The sequence below is a fragment of the Taeniopygia guttata genome, chromosome 11 (assembly GCF_048771995.1).
Source record: "Taeniopygia guttata chromosome 11, bTaeGut7.mat, whole genome shotgun sequence".
NCBI classification, from domain to species: Eukaryota; Metazoa; Chordata; class Aves; order Passeriformes; family Estrildidae; genus Taeniopygia; species Taeniopygia guttata.
Window position 1 is genome coordinate 17,053,217 of NC_133036.1, and position 25,202 is coordinate 17,078,418.

The 25,202-nt window shown below is 38.9% G+C and overlaps 1 protein-coding gene across 2 annotated transcripts in view; it reads left to right on the forward strand.

The window, feature by feature from the left end:
* The window catches only part of CDH8 (cadherin 8), a 155,028-nt gene that overhangs the window by 104,732 nt on the left and 25,094 nt on the right, over window positions 1-25,202 (forward strand). For both annotated transcript variants that reach the window (XM_072934320.1, XM_072934319.1), the window contains 2 exons: window positions 16,113-16,234; window positions 23,082-23,199. In XM_072934320.1, the coding sequence (XP_072790421.1) occupies window positions 16,113-16,234; window positions 23,082-23,199 (240 nt within the window). The remainder of the gene's footprint in view (window positions 1-16,112; window positions 16,235-23,081; window positions 23,200-25,202) is intronic.

Here is a 25,202-nt window from a genome sequence, read left to right on the forward strand (position 1 = left end):
TTTTAAGCTCCTCAAGCAGAAATTAAATTTCCTTATAGAACTGTCAAACAGGGAAAAATGGGCATTTTTTGACTTTTTTTCCAAGACAGTAATAGACAAAATCTCTGTTGTAAAATAACAGAAACTGTTGGAGGCAGACACAAGCAGCAAATGCAAAGTGTGTCATTACAATGCCTTCACTGACAGTCTTATTAATGGGCTGCTGATCTCTCACAGGAAAATAAATTTGTGGGAATTGTTCATGCAGGAACATTTCCTCTTCCTGGGCTGGCTGCTTCCCAAGGCTTGTGCACGGCTCTCCTCTCCATCTGCAGGGCAATGACCAAGCCATTTAACTACCACTAAATTTGCTTACTACTCATAAGCCATCATGCTGGATTTTTATTTCTTGATTCCCAGCATGGTAGATCCTAGATCATATGAATACGCCCTAATTTAGCAACACTTTCATAAATAAACACCAACTTTTGGCAAACCATAATTCATTATTTCAGAGCTTTGTGGTGGTAAGGTACCTGCATCTAAATTTGTGCTCTAAGCTGATTTAATTTTTGGCGGTTTCCTGCCAAGACAAAGTTATTTATTTGTATCAGCCCCTCAGCCACTGTCTCAGGTAGGAATATTCCAAAGCAGGATTGGTGTGGCTGAATGAAGCATTACTGCTTCTGCATTTTAACTTGAAATGGGGGTGAAGATCCTCAGGCTCAGATTGGCTGATCATTTTAAAAGTGATCAGATTTAAAATGTGTTATAATAATAATTTTAAATTTTAAATATTTTAAACATTTTAAGTATTTTTAATCTTAATGTTCCAAAATATTAATTTAAGTCTTTCATGTCTAGCAAAACAAGGCAGAGGAAAGTGTGAGCCAGTGGGGAATGTGATTCTTCTACATGTACTTGACAGGCAAAAGACCAGTTTGGGGTTGTTTTGTGGGATTTTTGTGGGGTTTTTCATTTGGTTGGGTTTTTATTTAGAAGACAGACATTTTCTGTTCTCATTCATGGGCAAGTGTCTGGCCAGTACTTGTTCAGACATAATTCTTGCTATTGGTGACAAATAGCATTACCATTGTATTCTGAGACTTGTGCAAAGTGAGACATTTTAGATAGTGCTGTTCCCTCTTTTACTTTCCCATTGCTGACAGACTCTTTTGAAGGAGTTTCTAGTTTTCTGCAGCCTTTGTTTTCAAGGACTTAAACTGGCCAGCCAGACTAAAGAAGAGCTGCCTTGAGTGGCTCTCCCTAACATCTTTGCCCAGACTTTTCTCTTGCCTTTGCATTCTGGTTCCTGAAATGCATGGCCAGTGCACAGGGCTTTTGCCTCCTGCTAAAATCCCCGAAACCATGGTGCATTCTGCTTGTGTTCAGGGACACACCTGGTGCAGGTGATTGGTTTGCAAACTGCAGGTTGAGCTCTGGGTAGGAGCTCAGAGAGAAAAGAGGATGTGACCTGTGACCCTTTGCATGCCCAGGGGTCCCATGTCCAGCTGGGTGAGGGACGCCCAGAGCCAGGGCAGGAGCCCAGGGCTCAGAAAGAAGAGCCAAAGCTTCCCTGTGCTCAGGCTGCCAAGGGATAAAAGCTCAGGATAAAAGTCTGTGGGGTACCTCCTCAGAGCACAGGCTCAAGCTGTGGCTGTGTTACTGTGCTGGGAATAAATGGCTTTATGGAACGAGAGATCTGAGACTCTGCCGAGGGAAACCTGGGCTGGAACCAGTGAGGAAACCTGCTCTGGCTGTGAGTGGGGCGTGGGGAGTCAAAAGGGGACCTGGAGCTGCTGATGAGTCCCAGCAGTGACAACGTAGGGTGGTGGGAGTGTGTCTGGCAGAGAGTCCCATGAATGGTCACACTGGGAAGTTCCCTTTAATAGTTGCCCACAAGAGTGAATTCATTAATCTTTTTGTGGTTACTAGAGATTAAACCAAGCAAAGAGCCATCTATGGAAAAGAATGAACTGAATGAGATTAACATGGTACAGGTGATGTTTAGGTGATACAGGTAATATTTAGTTGCTGGTTTCAATATGTCAGATTTAGCTACACATTTTCCTTTAGACTCCTTCTGCAGCTTTAGTCTCCTTCTGCAGCTTTAGTCCTCTCAACTGCTACCCTTAAATTTGTCTACTCCTAAATATCTTTTACACATTTTTTCTATTGTGTGATTTCTTACATCTCTTATGGATCAAATTAATTTTTGTGTCTTTGTTGCTTAACACTTTTCCTTGCTTGTCTCCTCTGTGCTGATGAATTCTGCCATATGGATTTTCAAGAGAAGATAATATTAGAAAGAACCTTGACATCTTTGAAAGATACATCTGAAATGCAGGATTAGGGCGTGCAGAAGAAATACACTCATGGCAAGGGCAAGACTCAAAGCTATTGAACCTGTGAATTGATTCTTAAATTTTCTTTCTACATTGCCATTCATCAAGTTTACCCTGCTGAATGGAAAGGAGCAGGAATACCAAGGTGGTGAAAGTCTGGAGGAAAAGGGTCCACTGGTAAAATGATTCCTTGAGAATGAACCTTTGTGCTCTGTGGATATAAAGGGTGAATGTTGTCACTGACCCTGGGCTTTAAACACTGACCTAATGAGATTTCTCATTAGTTTGTGGTGTAGCTGAGACTTACATGAGCTTAAAGTTGTAGCCAAGGTTGGGGGATTTATTTTAAATTTAAATGCTTGAGAGAGGGGTGAATGTTAGACTTGCTCTGTAAGTCAGGGTTGATACTGCTGCTCATGTGTTTGAGCTCTCTGGAGCTGTATCCTGAACAGGAAAGGAATCTGGGGACATGTGCAAGGATTTTTGACAGCCTGAATTGCAGTGCAGTAAGAATGAATGATTAAATTACAGACGTCTCTTTTGGTGCATCTTTTTTATGTGTACAAAGGCTCATCACATCTTTGGTTCTTTGCTACTTGCTTGAAATGAATTTTTTACCATTCAGTAAAATCTGGTGAAGTCAGGATCCTAAAAGTCAGATGCGATCCCATTCTCCTGAACCCACAAATACATTTTTTCACTGTGTAAATTACAATTATAGCTGTAACTCCTGCTCCCATTGACATGCTTATGTTAACTGGCTGCCAATTTTGCTGGGCAGTGAAGCAGAGCAGGGTTCAGGCTGGGTTTAACCTCCTCAGTATTCTCCCAGCTTCTTGCACAGGTTTGCCAGCACTTACCACATTACGTGTTGTCAGTGCTAGTCAGAGGAAAAGAAAATCAAATAGCCATGACTTATTTATTAGACCATTTCTTCCTACAGATTCTGAATGGAGCTCAGAATCACTGATCATTCAAGAGATCAGATTGCCAGACATGGATAAGGCATGTAATAATTAAACTCTGTTCTCTTTCTGCTTCCAGCTCCATGGATTTCCATTTCCATTTTCTAATGGCTGGAACAGCCACCTTGCAGATACTTCCTAGCACACTCACAATGTGGGCCATTAATACTAGGAAAATGCCCATCATTGCTGGTTAGTTGATATAACAACAGCAGTAATAAATGGAGAACTGGTGTAGTTTGAAACTAAAGTAAAACTTATCTCAGAGAAGCTAGTTTAACTTAGCCTAGAAATTTATTAGCAATAGAATTTGACTGCACAACATTCCTCTGATTTAAATATTAATATCCTGATATTTGCATCCCTCCAAAACTGAAGATGAGATCTGCTTGAGATACAGAATTCTAGTGAATTCTTTGGAAACAAAATATACTGCAATGTGTTCATTATTAGCAATGCTTATCTGAAATTCTCTTTTTTAAAAGTGAAGTAATTTTCCCCCCAGAATATGTGTATTGCATAGTTCAGCTTCCTTGAATGACACTATAGATTTCAACAAGTAAAGACTTCTAAATATATTCCACTTGGCTGGCTCAGATTTGTGACAAACACATCAATAAATAACAGAAAGCCTGGCTCATTATCTCTAAAGACAGCTAAATTATGATCCCTTTAAGCTCTCCAAGCCTGCTTTCACTCCACGTACCACTGAGTGGACTATTCAAAGTTTATATTTTCCACTGAGCTGTGTTATGATTATTTGCAGCACTTCTCTCTCTTAGGCTGGATATTGGGCAGGAATTGTTCCCTGGCAGGGTGGGCAGGCCCTGGCCCAGGTGCCCAGAGCAGCTGTGGCTGCCCCTGGATCCCTGGCAGTGCCCAAGGCCAGGTTGGACACTGGGGCTGGAGCAGCCTGGGACAGTGGGAGATGTCCCTGCCGTGGCAGGGGGTGGAAGAAGATTATTTTTAGGTCCTTCCAACCCGAACCACTCTGGGATCCTGTGCTCCTTACACTCTGCACATCACAGCCACAGACACACAACAGAGCAGTCCACTAGGGAATTCCAAAGCCAGTGCCTGGGACAGGCCTGTGGCCTGGAGCAGTGCTTTTAGCCAAGGTTTAAATCACAGAATGAAGGGTTTAAATGGAATTTCTGCTGTCCTTATTCTGCAGGCACTGCAGTCACAGAGATGTTGTTTTCATTGGGATTGACTGCTTGATCAAAGGGTTTTTGGCACTCAGCCCCATATGCCAAGCAAGCAGCACTCCCCTGGCAGCCTCAGCCCCCTGCCCAAGGGCTGGGCAAAGCCCCAGAACTGCCACAACAAGTAGAAATTCTCCTGAATAATTATTCAAAGCAAGAGGTGAAAATCTAGACAAGATCTTGAAATGTAAATGGTGATTTGACCACAATAAATATTTTCCAGGCTCAGAGCAGAGGCATCTCAAGGACAAAGCTGTGGGCTCTGACACAGGTAATTACCCACACCAATGGCATTCTTTGGAAATTAAGAAGTATGAGGCAATTTTGTCACCTAATGGGAAAGGGCATAAAGCCAGAAAGGCTCTATATGGTTTACCGAGAACATAAATAGAGTAATTGAATCATCACCCAGCACATGCACTGCTAAAGTTATCTATAGTGTGTGTTCCTTTAAAAAATGCAAGGACACTAATTAAAAAGGAAGAGAGACATATTTCTTCAGAACAAGCCTTCAGCTACAATGAACTTTTTAATGCCATGAATACCTTTGCTTTCATTATGCTTTCATTTATTTAATATTATTTAGGCTTTTATGGTAAAAATAACTATAGGCATTATTAGCAATAATTCTAACATTTTAGAGTTACTTTGGTACATCATATAATTATCTCTGACTTAGGGCTGAGTAAATTTCAGTAAGTTTGAGAAAGAAAAGGAAATAAGCCTTTATGGAGGTTTAAACAAGAGAAACTCAGGAATATTAACCTTTTCTGCTTGACCCGTTTTGCTTTGGTTTAGTGGAACTCAAACTATATAATCCATCATTTTCACACTAAAACACAGAATTTGCTAAGGTGTTTTTTATCCTTTTGCACATAACTAGGGGGTTACACAGAGATCCTCAGATCCTAACGGGTCATAGAAGGTTTGCCACTGGGCCGTGGCGGGCTGGTGCATCTTGTCAAGGTAGTTTGCAGTTCTCAGATGTGAAAGTGTGCTCAAACATAGCACAGATTTTCCCATGAGTGTTTCACACAGCTCAAGAATAGCAGGAGAGGTGATCCACATGGATAATAGCATGGGAGTGGCTGTGTTATGGGGAAATATAAATGGGAAAGGAGTGTGCTTGTGAAACAATCTCTGTGTGAAGTGGCCTCAGTAGTTCAGGAGCAAGCACTAAAATTCAGATATGGGATGCTGAGTAGAAGTTGGAGACTTCTGATTCACAGATGCTGTGAATAAAGCAGCTAAGTCATTCAGATTAAAAAAAAAAAAAAAAAAAAAAACAAAAAAGGTCAAAGAAAATAGTGAACATCATTATGACAAGGAAAAGGAGAGAGATTTGCAGTAACACGCTAAATGATACTTCTGTTTTCTGGGCATTATAAATCCAGGCTGAACATCCAAGTTTTAGATTGGCAAATATTCATTTTTTTAAATTGTACAGGAGTTGGAACACTGTTCAAAGCTTAAAACACAAAAGACTGGGGCATTGGGTGGTATTTGAGAAGGAAATAAGGTTTCCTGGGGCATAAAGCAGGGAAGGATTCAAGTAAGGAATGCAAGGAATAAGGAATAAATGTACAAGAAATGTACATGACTAATTAGTGCACAGAATATTTATTCGTTTGAGGAAATTTAGAGGCTGACCATATAGATATATAGCTGATATATGGATATATGTTATATTAGCAAAGTGCATCTTTACTCTGACCAACTGGCCATCTGCACTTTGAACATTTGAATTAGAAGTTCTAAAGAAAATAAGGTTAACCTTAGAAATACTGTGTGGAATTCACCTCATTTGAGAACCTGAGTTCATCAGTTCTGAGCAGATTGGGACTGTCTGAAATCTCCACTGGTTCTCCTGCATGAGAGCAGGTCAGAGGGGTTTGTAACTCAGTATAATTTCAGTCAATCTTCTTGAGGCACTTTACTGTCTGGAATAAAGACTGAGCAGCATGCTCTGAGCTTCTGACAAAGGTGCAGGGCAGGAAAGAATGGAACTGTTTTCTATCTGAAAAACAAAGAAGATGGTCTTTTTAAAGGTGCATTCTGATGTGCTGGAGAGGTCTTTTTTGCTTATTCTTGAAGGTACGCATGTAAGAAGGTTTGATGCTGAACTCCTAGAACCCAATTCATATCCAGGATATCCAGCAATATTCTATCTGTGAAGGAAACATAAGATTAATTAAATTGCACTGTTAAGAAAATCAGTCTCAGAAAGCAATATGAGCTCTAAAAGTAATGACATTTAAATGCTTCTATAATAAATTCTGCTTTAATAAAAATCTTTATTAAAGCATTTTGATGTTTTGTCTATGAGTAAGGGAGGGATTTTATTTGAGCTATAAATTATTTTACTTCAATCATGAAATCATTTCAAATAAACCCCCCCGAATATTCCAGACAACTTGTCCTCAATCAGTCTGCTTATTGTTGTTATTATTGCTGCTAGTCATTAGAAAATTTCATAGCTAATTATAATTGACAATAAGACCTTGCATATCTAAGTCAATATTTTTATAAGATTTTAATATGCATGAGGTATTAGCGTATTAATAATATAATTGCTCTAAAGTGTGGGACAGATTCCTGACTGTTTTATGGCAGCACAACTCCCTTGGTTAAGCTGGAATTGAAAAACACAGCAGCAAATCATGTCCTGGTACATTTGTTGTGTCATAAATTTTTTTTCTGTCAATTTCTTTTCCTGCCTGTCCACTGCCTTATTTTTAAGTCAAATTATTTTCTGTTGTTCAAAGACACCGTATTGTTTTCTTGATTTTTTTCTCTTGTTATGTTTAGAAATTAAAACCTGTTACTTCCTCACAATGATTTAAGGCATTACACTGCCTCAGAAAATCTGGAATCCTAATTAGGCTTGTGGCCCTTTGATCCACAAAAGTACAGATCCAGTGGCATCTCATCACACTGTGATTATTCTAGAGTGTATAATGAAAGTATCAGAAAGATGATTCTGAAGTTCTTTGTTTTCCTAACTTTTTTCCTTCCTAGTGGTGCTTGCCACAAGGAATTGGAAAGCCTTAGCTCAAAATCTTTTAGTAGCCTCTTTTCTGAAATGCTGGGCCTGTAGAGCAATGCTTCCTTCTTGGAGATGCTTCTAGAGATCACAAATGTTGCTTTTATATTGCTCAATCTTGAAGTTAAGTATCATTTTTCCATTTGCTTCATGTTTGCTTTGCATTGGCCTTTTGCACAAAAATTTAACTGTAAAACTTCAGATATGTCTAGGTTGCCATTTCTTGTATTTGTTAATAAGTGCACTGCTAGTAAGCACTAAAACTTGAGCTGTATTTTTAATTTTGCAGTTGTAATGATTCCCCACTTCAGTACGTAGCACAGCTAATTTACTGAGTGTAACATAGTTGCAAACTTCCTCCTGACTTGTGTCCTCGTTAGAGATAAATAGGGCTCAATTAGACAGTGCTTTATCACAAATACAGGTTGTTTTCTGCCAGAAGTTGTTTCAGTTCGGTCTCTGGATATATGTGTGGGTGGAAGGATATCAGCAGTGTTGGTTTTTTTTTATTGTTTTCCCTTAAGGATTTCCTTAGGATCAGTGAACAGACTGGAATTGCTTCATTGTCATAAACCAGATATGACTTCAGCAGCTTCCAATACAACCCTCTCAAGCAGTTCTACTAATACTTTATTTTGAATTATGTATTTGTTTACTCGTATTAATGTGTCATATATCTTTATTATGTGCCACTGTGAATATAAACCTCACTGTGGTCAGAATTAGATATGCAGAGCAACCTCTAAGGACATGCAGTTTGCACTCACAGCATGTCAAGAGACAAGGTCCCGTAATTCTTACTCAAATATTGCAAAAATGTTGCAATTTCTGATTAGGATGCCCATTCCAACTCTTTCCAAGTCTCATCCTATCCATTTATTCCCATTGCTTTCATAGCCCATTTTTCTCTCCTCCTGCATGTTCCGTGCATTCACAGGAGCCCAGGATCACTGAAAAGCCCTGCAAGGCCATGGAGTCCCAGCTGTGCCCGATGCCCACCTTGTCCCCAGCCCAGAGCTCTGAGTGCCACCTCCAGCCCTTCCTGGGACACCTCCAGGGATGGGCACTCCAGAGCTCCCTGGGCAGCCCCTACCAAGGCCTGAGCCCCCTTTCCATGCAGAAATTCCTGCTGGTGTCCACCTGAGCCTGCCCTGCCCAGCCTGAGGCCGTTCCCTCTCCTCTGTCCCTGTTCCCTGGAGCACAGCCCGACCCCCCGGCTGTCCCCTCCTGGCAGGAGCTGTGCAGAGCCAGAAGGGCCCCTGAGCCTCCTTTGCTCCAGGCTGAGCCCCTTCCCAGCTCCCTCAGCCCCTTCCCCAGCCCCGTTCCCTTCCCTGGACACGCTCCAGCCCCTCCAGGCTCTGGTGGCCATGACGGGCCCAGAGCTGCCCCAGCCCTGGAGGTCCCTGAGCAGGGCCAGCCCAGGGGACAGCCCTGCCCTGGGCCTGCTGCCACCCCGGGCTGGCACGGCCCAGGTGCCACTGGCCTCTGGCACAGCTGGGTTTGTGTCAGCCCCTGTCACCAGCACCCCCAGGGCCTTTCCCAGCAGCAGCTTTCCAGCCCCTCTGCCCAGCCCAGCTCCATGGGGCTGGGGGGACCTCAGGGCAGGACCTGGCACTTGGCCCTGGTGTCCCTCAGCCCATGGATCCAGCCTGTCCCAATCCCTCTGCAGAGCCTTCCTGCCTCCAGCAGATCCACACTCCCACCCAACCTGATGTTATCTGCAAACTGCCTAAAGGTGCCCTCAATTCCTCATCCAGATCATCCATAAAGAAACTGAACAGGACTGGGCCCAAGACTAAGCTCTGGGGGGACACCCCTGGTTCTTGGCACCAGCTGCGTGTGGCACCATTCCCCATTCCTGGGTCAGGCCATCAGCCAGTTTCTCATCCAGAGAATGTGCACCTGTCCAAGCCATGGGCTGCAGCATGTCTAGCAGAATGTCATGGCAGCCTCCAAATCTCTCTCTGATGCAATAGGTGTGTTCCATGTAACCCGCACTTGTGTTTATCCAGTACATGGAGCATCTCCTGTCTCTTCTAGTATTTGCTTGTTGGAGCTCATGCCACCTAATAACAAGTGGTGACACCAATGTGGAACTTTCAAAACATAATTGGGATTAAAGATAAATCACCATTCAGAGTCATTTGGAATAACCAGAAAGCCTCGAGTTTCAGTGTTGTTGAGTTTTTGGAAGGATGGCACAAGGTGTGGGGGTGGTCTTTGCTTCCCATTCCCCTCCAGCCCCAAGGTGGATATGAATTTCTTTCAGCATCCTCCACTCCCTCCAGGACAAATTTAGGGCTCGCCCAGTGTGGCCCATGTTCTCATTCTCATTGCAGCAGAGGATAACTTCTCTCTTATCATGCACAGCTAAATCTAAATAGAAGAGGATCTTTTGATTTTTCCCTTGTAGCCAGGGTTGTGGTAGAAGAGGCCCTTTTCACTCTTGTGAACTACATTTGAGGGGATGTTTTGCTTTTCTGATCTAGTCTCTCCTCTCCAAGCCCTTTTGATCTGTCTGTGCACTCAGACAAGGCAGTACCATGCAAATACACCAAGCAAAATAAGATACTTCTGCAGAAAATTGCAAACCTTTCCCGGTTTTGCAAATGGATCTTACAATTCACAGAGTATCAGAGGTAATTACAGAGTAAATATTTGTGAAGCTGCTGAATAACTGCACATCTTCATGGCATGAAAAATAGCAGAGAAGTTGCATTTGAATGTCAAATTACAACCTGACCTCGGATAAACAAAATGAGGGCTAACTGGTTCTATCAGTATGCCTTGTACCTGTAAGAAAGCAATAGGCTCCCTTTTAAAAATTTATTATCAAGTTTTATAAATCAGTGTTGATCCTTTGAAGTTAACAAAGTATCCAGCTGAAATCCCTGGTTTAATTGAAAGTATATTTTTATTTGGAATCCTAAATGATTTCAAATGTAGTAAATAATTCAGTGGCAAGCAAAGAGCTGAGTGCAGGGCTAGGTGGAATATCACTTATCAAAAAAAAGTTAGTCTTTTTGGAGGCATGTCTGCATTTTCTGCATAATTTAGGTAATTGATTCAGAATCTGAGTGGTGCTGTATGTGCACTTATGTACCAAAAAAAAAAAAAATCCCACAGAAAAAGAGAGTGAGTGAAAACAGGACCTGAAGGATATGGTGTATTTAATTAACATTTTCTGCCATGGTGTGTGCATGTATCAAAGAAGTTTCAATCTTTATTTTTTGTTTTAGTATTTTCAGCAACCTGAAAGTAAAATCAGTCCTTTAGTCCTAAGTGATACATCTCATATATTGAATAAAGGTAGGTGAGTGTGGCCTCCCTGAGTCACCTCTTTACAGAGGGAGTTGCTGAACTTTGGGAACCTCTTAACTCCAAATTCAGCTTTGAAGAGGTGGACAATATTAAACCACTTCTTGGTTAAACTTGCAATAGCCTATTGGTGAGGAAATAGAAATAGAGTGTGACAAAGCTTTGCTCTTGCCTCATTCATCCTTCTGGAGCCCACAAAAAGATAAACCCAGGGAGCTGGAGAAAGGAGACAAAACTTCTCAACTCTGTTATTATTTTTCTCCCAAAGAATGACTGAAGGAACAAACCTGAGAAATATGTTCCACATCCTTTCCCTTCTGCGCCCCTCCCACACACATGTACACACAGACACGCGCCACAATCTGTGCTGCTCTGCGAGTTCCATGTGCTAAAGAAATACAAATGGAATAATAATTAGGAGGCCGTGTTTGTTTCTTGTCTTAGCACTTCGTACAGGAACTGTAAGTACTAAGTACTGATATGTTTATATTGCTATTTCAATAATCCATGATTTCTCATCCTTTAAAAAGACAATCATTTCAATGGGCAATCTAAATCTTCCTGCTGAACAGTTCTGTCTGGGTTTTTAGCTTGTTGTCTGAATTTTGTCCTAGCTCAGAAATAGCTTGTGTTCTGGTATTTTTAAGAGAAATGCTGGCAATTACTGCTGTCTTCCTGACAATGTTGGAGAGGGTTTCAGGCACACAGCCTCTCTTGAATCAGATCATTACCCAACGCTGCAGATAAACAAGCCCGGTATTTGCTGCACCATGTGATTCCTAGAGTTAAGCTTCAACATAAATAAAACCTCTGTTTCATAATAGCATCTGTGTATCTTAGGATTCTTTAAGTCAGATTTGTTAGTTTTATATGACAGAAAGATTGTTATAAACTCTGGCATTCTAGAAGTAAAGGATTGCCTGAAGAAAATAACAACATAAGCTGTAACAGGAGAAAAAACTTATCCTGAGGATTATCTTAATGAAGTCATCAGATAAAACTTTGATAAAGTCAGGCGGATAGGAGCTGTTAAAATACAACTTAATAAGTTTGAAACATAAAGGATGTAAAGTGCTGTTGTTTTTTATTAAGTCACTGATTCAGATTTTGATTTCTTTGTTAGAACTAGGTCTTCCTCTACTTCTAAGTTAAAATATTATTATTGTAGAAACTTCCTTGAATCAGAGAAGCATGAAATAACCATTTCCAAATCAAGTGGTGGTGGTGGTGATTGTGATGATAATAATAATAATAATAATAATAAATAATAATAATAATAATAAATGAGTTATTTTCTAGGAATCTACTTTCTATTCATATGACTCTACTTTCTATTCATATAGATAAATTTTAGGTAAAATGCAAGACAGCTAATGATTTTTTTATAGAGAATGTTGAAGTGATTTTGGATTATTTAATTATCTAAAGGAAAACTGAACTAAACTGGATTTCTTCCATTTAAATAAATTACAAACTTCATTTTGTGCCACAATAATTCTCTTTATCTCAAAAAGCATTTTATCAGTCAAGGGGAAATGGAGAACATATTTTCAGCAAGTTTATGAATTCTTTAAGTGTTTATGGGATTTGAAAAGCTGTTTTTTATTTTGTTAGTTGTGGTACAGGACCAAAATTTATATTTATAAGCTCTAGTTGCTCCTAGAAACTCTTGCTGTGTGTAGTAACAATGTTGATATCACTCAGTGCTTTGTAATAAAAATTTCTTACAATACTGCACAGTTATGTAGGACTTTTTCCAGGAAGGATGAAAAGTGTTGATCCCAATAACAACTGGTAAAACATGGGACTGTAACCTCCAGAAGTTCAGGTTTGGAGACACTAACTTGCTTGATAATGTTTGTTTGGTTTTTTGTTTGTTTGCTTTAATTTGACTTTGGTTATTTGATCTGCCTCATCATTTTGATACCAAATTCTACAGCGTTTTTAAACCCTGAGTCAGTTTCAGTGGGTTACTCAGAGAAGTACCAGCAAGTTGGGCATTTCAAGCATTTAATGTTCCAGTAGAGTCTTGTGAACTGGGGAGAAAACCGAAGAGCTTTTTAGGTGCTTATGACCCTTGCAAACCTTTCAATATGCATTTCTAATCCCAAGTGGATTTTCCATAATTTTTGGAAATTTATTTATCAACCCAAAATAAGTTCCACTAGTTATGCTGCATTGATTCTTCCTTTCCTTGGATCTGTCTGGATGCTCCTTTCTTTGTGTGTGTTCTGTGCTCATCTGGATCTCCCTGCTGGAGTTCAGAAATGTTCTGTGCTCATCTAGACACAGAGTGGCATCCTCAGATGGCCAACAAAGCCCTTCTGTGCAGTCCTAGCTTGAAAAGACTTTTATTTAACTAGACTAGTAGAAATTTTCTCAATATTTTTTTAGTTTTGCATCTCAGAGCATTAAAGTTTCAAACAAAGCTGATGTTTCTCAAGTGACAGCCGAAATGATATTTTATATTGCAAAATTCTAGGTAGGACTTTTTAAACTGTGCATCACAATAAATACTGCTAAAGCTTTTAAAAATCTGTTTAGTTCCTCAAAGAGCCTCTGACTTCACCTTTTTTATGATTTTGCATAAAATAACAGATTGGAAGTTAAGCAGTCAGTCTAGCTGTCTACCTGGTGCATGCAAGACTCAGTCTCCCTTAAATCTACTGACTGAGGGATTTATTGGGCAAAAACCCAAACGAAACATAAACCCACGCAGTACTTAAACTCAGTTTTGTTCCTAGTTTAGAAAGAACTGACTGTCCATTCATACAAATGAGGAAAAGTTCTGAAGGTTGAATAGTAACCAGTGAGACACCCAACGCCCTGAAGGGCAGTGACCATGCAGTTGGGGCAGGTAGTGACCTGCCTGGATGCACTCCAATCCCTACCTACTCCCAGCCCAAGCATTTGGGACACTGCCAGCAGATTTGGGTTTAGGCTTGGCCATCCTCTGTACGTGTTTCAGCACCGAGAGCCTGCAGACATGGAACGTATGGAGGTGAACAGATGGAACTCTTCCATCCTGACAGCGTTTTCAACCTGCGTTTGCTTAGTGAGGACTCACTAATGTGTTTGAATAGGTGTGCTCAGGGTGCAGGAAAACACTTAGCACAAAATGGAATTTCCCTGGCAAGTTTGGGATGACAAAATAATGAAGTGTATTCAGAGTGATGGGCAGTACAAGCTGTAGATACATTTCCCCCTCCCATCTCTCTCTCTTTCTCAACAACAAATTTTACCACCGTCACAGGAACCCTAAAAGACAGCAGATATCCCCTTGTTTGGAGATTTCCAAGCCAGCTGGGTCTCTCTTGTGTTTAGTAAATTAATTTTTTAAATGAATTCTCATCAAGTTTCTAATTATAATATCTTTAAATTTAATGTTTGTATTTCTGATGAAAGACAAACATTTTGGGGGCAGTCACAAGGGACATGAATAATTTCTTTAGAAGCTTATCTAATTAATTACATTTCTCTGTAATGTCTTTAAAATTTGAACTGCCATCATTTCATTAATTTAGATAAAAGTAAATCTTTAGTGTTTAAATATGACACTAGTGCTGAGAATTCTGATAAGCTTGAGATTCATTGTCTGTATTTTTATTAAGTAAAGATTTAAAAAGTGTTTAAAATGTTTGGAATTAATGATTTGCATATTAGGTTTTATTTGGTTTCAAATACATTATTATTTCATGGCATAAGTATTCCCCTCACCTGTTAGTAAGATCATAAGATGCAAAGTAACATAAATATTGCTCATATAATATTTTGGTGAGTGTTTCTTTTTCTTCTGTAATATGTTTGTTTTCATATTAAAACTTTGGCTCTTTAAGATGGAAAACATTTACATTCTGATGTGTGGTGATCTTCCATGTCCTATCTAGGAGGAATTTTGATATTTCAGATGATCCCAGAAATATAAAGCCTTTTACAGCACTGGTATATTTGAATTTGTGTTTTAAAAGTTGTTATTTTTATGCCATTTCAATATCAGTAGAACAATTAACATTTGCACATTTAGATTTCTGGGTGGAGCCTCCCATCTTGTGGATGTCTTTAGCACACAAGGAGGAAAAAGGGCTGTAAGATATCGGATTTGATTAGGTCACAACAGAATTAACCCTGATGGAAACCGCAAAACCCACAGTGTATATGGTGATTCCGCCTTTATTCATCTCTGTCATTTGTAGAGCTGCCACCAGTTGGTCCCTGAGCACTGGTGGAACCTGATCTTCTTGTATTTTCTAGTCATTTGTACCAAGAAGTGCACTGAATATTGAGATTTGTCATTACTGATGATACAAACGAAGTAGAAAATGATTAGAAAATAATATTCACTGGGAGATGGACTTTGACACTGGGGTTGAGGTACCTGTGCAGGTGTGCTTGTGCTGTAGAACAGTTTATCAAACTCTCCAAATCAGCGGGTGACCTGAGTTTAAACTGAATTAATGGGCTTGCTCCTTGGGGAAAAATAATTTAAAATATTTATAAGTACTCTCTGAGCAAATTAACAATGCTGAATTGAGGGAAAGACACGGGCAGCTGCCTCTGAAAGCTATTCAAAGTAGATGCAAACTGTTGATTTAGCTTTTCTTGCCATACAACTCATTCTACTCTTCACAGTGATAAGCAATTTTATGCAAAATAGCTCTATATTATAAATAATGAGTTGTTACTTTAGTGAAAAAAGAAGTTCACAGGTCACGGTTTTGGTTAGTGGTGGATGATCAAAGTGCTTTAATAGTCCAAATTACTGTCTAGTTTCACCCCTGTCAGTATCCCATCCATCTTTTTCCCAATGTGGGTCAGTACTTTAACTGCAATGAAAAAATAATAGATCTGCAGTCAAAACAATTAATGGAGTAAAATGTGCTGTTCTCTACCAAAGATAAACAAAGAAATAAATCTCTGCTGTTTGCAGCCTTCCCTTTTCCATATATAATGGACTTTATCAATAAAACAATACAAACTTCATCAAAGAAAAATCTTACCAATTTAGACCAAGAAAGGTCTTCATTGAGCTCACCTCCAACAAATACTGTTTGCAGCAGGGATCTATTTATTCTTTTCAGCCACAAAGCCCTGGCCATCCTTCTTCAGCTGGTGCTCCAGCTCCATGATCTGTTGCAGATGAGGCAGCCCAATTTAGCAAGGGCGGGACACAGGAAGAGCACGGTCACAGTGCCAGCACTGCTGTGTTTAAGTCCCAATTAAATATGCTTACCTTGGGTACTTTGGTTTCTTTCCTTAGGGAACCACAGCCAGGTGTCCCGGGTGCCTGTTGCTATCAAAGTTCTCGATGTGAACGACAACGCCCCTGAGTTTGCATCAGAGCACGAGGCCTTCCTGTGTGAGAATGGCAAGCCTGGACAAGTGAGTATCCCAGGTTTTATATGGTGTGATATTGTTAATGCAGGTGAACCCAATGGGAAGAAATGACAATGTCTTGACTCAATTCAGAAGGCTGAATTATTTATTTATTATGACTATGGTGAAATACATTAATATGCTGTATAAAAGGAGGATACTAAAACTACATTCTACTTTCTCTGACTACTTCTAACACAACTTGTGACCCTCTCTGAGAGCCCAGCCCCAGGTGGGTTGGATTGGCCATCAGGCTCAAACAATCCTCACCAGAATCCAATCAAGCAATCACTCCAGGTAAACAATTCTCCAAACACATTCCGCATAGGAAAAACAAGGAGCAGAAATAGAAATTGTTTTCTCCTTCATTTCTCTCTGTGCACCTCTATGAAAAATCTTGAGAGGGAGAGAAATGTGCTTGCCACAGTGTGAGACTGGGCTGGAGTTTCTCCCTGTCACCTCATGTCATCTTTATTCCCAAAATGGGTGCCCATGTGTTCTTAGCTCTTAGCATTAACTTAAGATAAACCCATGATCACTTTCTGTGGAATGTCTTCTATAATTAAATAATTTTTTTTCCCCTTAAGTATAGTTTTAAATAAAAGGTGAGTACTTTGGGATAATATCCTGAAAAAATCCTGAGTGTCTCTAATGTCCAAATGTCTCCCAATGTCACACTCTGTGTGATGGAGCTTAGCACTTAAGTTCATGTGTGTTAATAGGTGAAAATAGAATCCAACCTGAATTCCAGTTCAGTTATTGACTTACATTGCACCTGCTCCCAGTATAATTTAGACTAAACAGTTAAAACAATAAACCCATTTCCCCTTGACCTTATCTCAGTTATAATTTCTATTCAGTTTTTACTTTTCTATGACAGCTGGGAAAAAAAATAAGACAGCAAACCAAAACTTGATGGAAAGTGAAGTAAATTGTAATTGTGTCTGAAGATGGTGTTGGAGAAGGCAAGTTGAAGTTTTCATTATATTAAAAATGTTATTACCTTCTTCATTTAATGAAGAAAACTTGGTGAAGGAACTCACACAATACTTGCCAAGGTGAGGTAAACAGCAACATGTCAAAAGCAGGATTTAAACTGTTTAGTCTTTTTCAAAGAAATGAAGCAGAGTGAAGCAGAGAGGGAAGAATATCTCATATGCCACCTAAATGACAAGGTGAAGATTCAAGAATATGCACAGACATTTAGAAAGTAATGCAGTGTAAATGAGATGTAACTTTTGTCCAGCAAAAGAAACACTGGGTGTTACAACAATTCAATGTTTTTAAACTTTGCAATTTATTTCTAGACTGTGACATTTTATGTAAATAAACAGCAGCTGACAGCATGACATGGCTTGTAAATCCAACTATTCCTGTGTCTCATGTGGGTGTTAGACATTAAATTCACTGTTCTCTAAAGAAGGTTACCTGACAGTAGAGTTAGAAGTTATTTTCTTTCTAGTAGCATTAAATGACAACCTCTATAGCAGTGTATGACAACCCAGCTCTGCATGCAGGATTGTATTGTTACAGAGGATGATTTGACTTCTAGAACCCCTTTTTGTTTAGTAAAACGGTGTCAAAAATGTGCCACTTAAGGAATGAGAATTCTCTCTATCCACTGAAGAGATGTGCCCTTATGAGCAGACAGTCATGTTCCTGTTGGTAATTCAGCTCTTCTAGCTCAGAGTGGATTTCTGTTTAGCTCAGGGTGGATTTCTGATGCTGAGTAGCTGCATTTTCCAGGCTATATTAAATCTTAATGACTATGCCTATATGCAGGACTCAGCGAGTTTCCCTAAAATCAGAAAGATCTGTTGTACAGTGTTTTCTGACTGGATTAATCTAGGCATTCCTATTGAATTTCAGGTGGTTTAAGAGATGATGAAAAATTTCACATTTCATTTTGGAATAAAACAATAAATGAGATTATTAAGAGTCAGCAGGTAAAAGAGGCTTTTGTTTAAGCACTTACAGAAAACTTCCATTAAAGCACAATATTCTTTATCTACCATTACTTCTTACACTCTTGATCTGATGGCAGATGTCACTCTTGAGTATGAATCCTCTTGTGAACTTTACAGATGGTTATTAAATATTTGGCTGCCAGCATGGATGAGGTGGCACTGATCCTGCAATTTATTCAGTGTTTAAACAAATAACACTACTGGAACAGTAACCAGTCCAGAATAATCACCAAGGTTAGGTTCTGAATTGAAGTTGTCATTCAAAAATCATCAGCTCCTGTAAAGATTTTTGTAACTCCACTGCCTTATTGTATTTTCCTATGCTTATTTCTATATTCAAATTTTGGTAGAAATCCTATTAATAAGTCAGGATGTAGAATTCAAGAAACTACATATATCTCAGTTATGAAATAGGTGATATGAGAAAGATACTACCAGTAGCAAAAGCCTAATTTGGATGGCTGTCCAAAGCTTAAACTCAAATGTTACATGTGCAGGAAAGGTACAATATGTACTCTTACAGTACCTCTAAGTTAGCCACAAATCAGTTCTTGCCTTGCCTTTTCCTATTATCCCTATTTTTTTTTTTTTTTTTGCAAAATTTCAGTTACTAAAACCAGAACATTAATGGTTTGCTGACTATAGTTGTGCTGTTGGTTGTTCTCCAGCGCAGTAAAATTATTTTCCTGTAGACCTAGAACAGAACTTGTATAATGTTGAGTAACAAAAGTGCCTCACTCACTATTCTCCAGTCCATTCTCAGACTTTTCCAGGGAAGTGCTCTTTGCTGGAAACAAAGCTACAAAATTTTCACTTGAGTAGTACAGGCAGCGATATATGAGAGCTGAAACCAGCTTTAAACTGGAGCAATATAAAACTGAGTACAGTGCTCCTCCAGCCTCCCACAATTTGTCTCTGTTTTATTCACTTCTCCTACAAGATTGTTTTTCTTTCTAATGGGTGAAACCGTCAGGTAGATCTTTGCCTCTTCAGCTAGAGCCATCCCTTTATTGCATTTGACTCTTCAGAGAAAGTTAAAATTGCTCTGTAGTGACTCTACTCTTACTGGTGTTTTGAGTCTGCAAAATATGCAGAAATAACCATGAACAGCATTGGGACTGCAAAAGCTTTTCCAGAGTTGGAAAATAAGTCTTATTAAAATCAGAAAATTGTTTATTAGTGATGAGGACCCATTCTAGATGAGGTTAATGAGTTGCATCACAGGAACAGTCTTTTAAACAGTACCATGTACTAAAATTGCACGTAGCTAGTTATGATGTGTTAAAAATAACTTTGTTTTTCTATTTATCCTTGTACAAATTATTTCAGGCACATGTGGCTTTGTAGAACTGCAATATAAATCTACAAATTAGAAAGTCAGGTTGTCCTAGGGGACCATTTAACTATTCATTACAATCCAGTGCAGTCTGCTAAACAAAATATGCTGATTTGCTAAGTTTCTGCTAAAAGTATGTACAGAATCAAATGCATACATGAAGTATTAATACAACATCAAAGCTGGAATTTTACATGTAAGAATTTCAGAACTTTCAAGACTGAGCAGCCAAAGGGTTATTAACTTTCACTGGATATGTAGTGAAAAAAAGTCAGTTCTTGTTTTCTTTATGACAAATATTGACCAATTTCTCTATAATGGAACACTTTTGGGTGCCTGTTGTTACCAGGAAAGGAAAGACATCTGTAGTGGGCAAGAAGACAGTGGCACCTGGGCTGTGCCAGCCATGATGTGGCCACAGGACCAAGGCAGAGCCCATCCCTTGTGCTGGCCCTACTGAGGGACTTCCAGCACTGGGGGGAAGTTTTGGGTCCCTCAGAACAAGAGAGCCCAGGAGGGGCTGAGGGAGCTGGGAAGGGGCTCAGCCTGGAGCAAAGGAGGCTCAGGGGGCCCTTCTGGCTCTGCACAGCTCCTGCCAGGAGGGGACAGCCGGGGGGTCGGGCTGTGCTCCAGGGAACAGGGACAGGAGGAGAGGGAACGGCCTCAGGCTGGGCCAGGGCAGGCTCAGGTGGACACCAGCAGGAATTTCTGCATGGAAAGGGTGCTCAGGCCTTGGCAGGGGCTGCCCAGGGAGCTCTGGAGTGCCCATCCCTGGAGGTGTCCCAGGAAGGGCTGGAGGTGGCACTCAGAGCTCTGGGCTGGGGACAAGGTGGGCATTGGGCACAGCTGGGGCTCCATGGCCTTGCAGGGCTTTTCCAGCCTCAGTGGTTCTGTGACTCTGTGATTTTGTGATTCTCAACCATGTTGTGAACCACAAATTAAGAGTTGGATAATTACCTCAGTAGTATTCCATTGGGTGAGCACACAACACAGAGTAGTAAAATATACCTATCAGCACACTAATAAAAACTTGGAAATGAGAATCAGTGGACTTTTCTGACCCCTGTTGAGTAAAAGATACCACAGCTTAATATCACTGCATATATATTATGTTTTCTGTTGTGGGTTTTTTCTTAAGACCTTATCTTAATGAAACACACAAAGAAATAAGGTTGCTATGGGAACTCTCTTAATTCTGTGATATGTGCGTATAACACAACAAATGTAGTATTGCACTAAGCCTGTCTTTTGCATATAATTTTTGTTGCATTCTCAGAAAAAGAAGAATTTTCTTAAAATTTAGGGAATGGATGGAATACCAGTACATACAAAATATTATAACAATCTGATAAACTGCAGCTGTTATGTGCACTTGCCCTTCCAGATTTCACTGTGTCATTATCCTTCTTCCCTATTGCTTTCCCATTCTATCAGTGTTTGAAAAAATTAACAGCCATAAAATATATATCTGTCTAAATATATCTGCTTGTTCAGGATCCCAGCCCAAACTGCACTTCCCTATGATGATGAATTACCTGTACCTGCTCTAGCTCTGGGCACATCACAGTGGGTGCTTTAGTGCCTGACTCCTCTGCAAAGAGAAAGCTCAAAATACTTCCCATCTGCAAATGGCTCCAGCTCTGCACTGGGACAGACAGAGGCTACTTAGATATTTTTCCACTCTTTATATTTTTCCCACTTCAGGATCCGTTATTCAGCTATTAAATTGAAGATCTACCTCATAAAGTAAAAAAAGCAAAAGCTGAGCTTGGCCTATTTTTTTAGTCCATCTCTTCTAATACATTTGTTTGAAATCCTGCCAAGGTTTCCACCTTGATAGATGCAGTTATCAAAAAAAAAAAAAACAAAAACAAAAACAAAAACAAAACCAAAAAAACCCTATTTATGAGGGATTTAAGGAATTTTTTTTTTTTTGGTAGATTTTTGATAATAATAATGATAAAGCTGACCTATCCAGAATATGATATGATTAGGCTAGGAATGAATTGTCTCACATTGCTTCCTATGTTGGGTTGTCCTACAAATATCACTACTTGCTCAAACATTTTTTTACATACATAATTTCAAATATTTATGTTTTGGTGTTGATCCTTGTGGTTGTCTAGTAAGATTTTGTTCTTTCTTTGACTCTTGAAGAACATAAATATGATTTGGACTATTGTCATGTATATAACACATGCAGACTGATAGTCCTTGTGGTTAAACCAGAATAAAATGTTAATTATTGTCATTTTCTTAGGGAAACATGGAGATTTTAAAATGCAAATCTATGAATTTGGATAGCATCAACCCATGCTTCCATTTTTCATTCTATACTTTAAAAGTTTTAGTGATTCCTAATTTGAATTTAACTATTGGTGCTTTGCTTTAGACATTGCAAATAAATACATAAGGCAATTGTTATTGGATTCAGTGGACATGGAAAAGGTCAATAATTCTAATTAAATTTCTTATGAACCTCATCTAGCATGAGCTAACTAGCCCTGAAAGTGAGATCTGAGGGTGGGATCTGGATCCATGGTTGGTTTTGTTTCTGCTTCTCTGGAAAACCTTTGAAATCAAAATCAAATATATCAAATATTTTAAAATTCCCAACAAATCAAAACAAAACAACCACAAAGAAACCAAAAATATCAAGCAAAAAAACCCAAACCTGGTTATTTAAAAATAGTGTTTATTCCTTTCATAGTCCTGTGCAACTTTGCATGATTTGAAGTGATCAGCTGCAGGACCTGAGTAATGTAAAAGGCAGAAATTATAAATGGAGGTAAATCCACTTCAGTTGGTCATGTAAATCATATGAGGTACTTCATACAAAGTTATTTGATTATTCAAAGTTATCTGAACTATCCAAAACAGTCTTCTCACCTAATACCTTGCATTATTCTAAGAATCATTAATTAATAATGATGTTATTAAAAACAAACAAGCATATCTTCCTAGTGCAGGAATAACTGAGGTTTTATTAGAATTAAGGGGGAAAAAATACAGCCCTCAATATATTCTTGTTTGTTTGTTTGTTTTGTTTTTATTTTTGATTTTTTCTCATCCAAAATTTCACATCCAAATTAATTTAAAAAATAATAACTAGTCTATGAAGTGAAATGTGGGGTGGGGGAAGGAGAAAGGATTAAAGGTATATTATATATCCAAGTCCAGTGACAAGCGTGGTCATGGAAATGAAAGCTTGCCATAGGCAATATGAGTGTTTCTGAAGCACAATTTTCCTTTTTTTGTTGAATAATAATTTATTACTTGTCTAAATCAGCAGCAGTATCTGCTGGCCTCTCTTACCTGTCTCTCCTTATTTGCTGGCTCTTTGTTCTGGAAACATTTTTTAAAAGGGGCAGATACAGCTCCTCTTCCCAAGGTTTTCAGTCTAAGGTCCACAAAAGCCTTGCAGAATTATAAATTTTCTTCTTAAATCTGGCATGGAGAGAAATGAAATGTGTCCAATACATACAATTTCTTTTCAGCACTGTCTGCTTATCAGGAGTGTGAAAACTTAATGAGCCCATTTATGTTGCAGGTAATTCAGATTGTCAGTGCTGTTGACAAGGATGATCCTAAAAATGGGCATTATTTCCTGTACAGCCTTCTTCCTGAAATGGTCAACAACCCAAATTTCACCATCAAGAAAAATGAAGGTAAATAGAACAAATATAAAGTGTGTATCTCAACAAGTTACTTTCAAATTGTTTTGATTTCCAATTACTTTGCCAATGTGTTCTTTGTGCAATTAAAATGTAAATAATCTGCTGAATGGTACCTTCATTATATCACTTAAGCTATTTCAATAACTTTACAGTGGATAAGAAGAAAGTAAAATGAATGTGGAATTTAGATCCAGAAGACAGCTCAGTGGCTTAAATAAAATGAAAGGATGGATTTACTGCCTGTATTATTCTTATTAATTTGAAATTCCAGAGATATGGTGTAAGATAGAAATCTGAAACTATGTTGATAAATAAATGTTGATTCCTACATTGACTGTTTATGGATGGGAACATAAAATTAAGTATCTACTAAATCTCCCAAAGAAAGCACCTTTTCAGCCTGTTTGTTGTGTGTATAAAGGTTCCAAAGTATTTTGTGAGGAACTTTTGCTAGAAAGAGAAATCTCTTAGATCAGCAAAGCCCAGAAGGGCACTTTGAGTCCTTGTGCTTTGGAGCACTTCTGGAAGGGCAAAATGTCATTTTGCAGGGCTGTAGAAGGGACCATTGACGTGTGATGGGAAAAAAAGACCCATTTAATATTGTTGGGCAATAAATTTATACTGATCCTATTCTTTGGCACACAGATCAGTTTGAAGGTCAGGTGAGAGAAGGAGCAAGGACTATTCCCAAGAACACTATAAAGAGTGCTTGATGTGTTTGTACTTACTTGAATATTCAGCAAATTTGTTCTATCTTGGCTCTTTTTAATAGAGCACAGGAGTTCTGATTCCTGGCACTCTCCTGCCAGGATTTCTAGTCTAATTCAGTTTTTTACTTGAAAATGTAAAAAAGTAAAGCCCTGTTTAGGCCATTACTAATAGGAAGATGAATGTGTGTGCTGTATGTGCAGGGGTTTAAAAGCAACACATGAAATGTCAATTAAAAAGGAAATGCTGTTTGCATTTTTTTTATTCTATCTGTTCCAACCTAGAAGCATGATGACACTGTTTTGCTAGATGACACTGCACCTATATTCTTAAAACTGCTTAAATATATCCTATATTTTCTGTTTCTTTAGGTGTGTTTTTATCTTCTAGCATTCACAAAGTATGGCTCCACTTATATCTCTATTTTCTTGTAGTAAATGAGTCTCTGTGTGTTTTCTGGAGAAGATAAAACAGATCTCTTCAAAATGCATTTCATAATCATCAGCAGTGTAACACAAATTGAATTAAGCATCCTAAATGTGAGGTGGTTTGCTTGGCACAGCATGACAAAGTAAAAAAATCTTAGCATTCCTCTTCATGTTTAAATACTGAGCTCATGTTGCTAATTACCCTTGTCCTTCCAATCTGTTACCTATTTAAGACCCACTCCTGCTCCTACTCACAGACAATGTCAAAATGAGCTGAGGAGGAGTGAGGAAACTTTCTATGTAACGAGGTTTAGAAAAATAAGTCCAATTTTATTACATCACTGCCACTCAGTTTTATGAAGTTTTTAAGGTGTTTGGACCAGTTAAATGTGAAAATCCTCTTAAAACAACCACCTAAAATATCTTGAAATTAAAAAATCTGAAGAGACTTTTCTGATTTAATCCTCCAGCATCCAATAATGAAATCCCAACTATGCATGCCATCCTTGTCTATCAAAGTTGCTCAGTCAGGGATGCAGTGCACAGTTGATGTTAGAACATGATCTCCCACAGGAAGCAAACACTCCTGTCAGAGTCAAAATCAGGGTGTAATTTGGCTGAGGTGAGTTTTATGTCCTTTAAACATCATAGATCTTCAGTAAGTCTTTATTTAGTTATGCCACTTAAACAATGAACTTGACCATGACTTTGTCTTGAATATATCTGCCAGATAAGCATGAGTGATTATTCTTGTTGAAAGACATCAATATCTCTAAAAAACCCTGAATTCACAAGTGAAATTTCTCCTTTTTTGTATTACTGAGTGTCTGGGCTATCCATAACCCAGCTGGTGTGGTG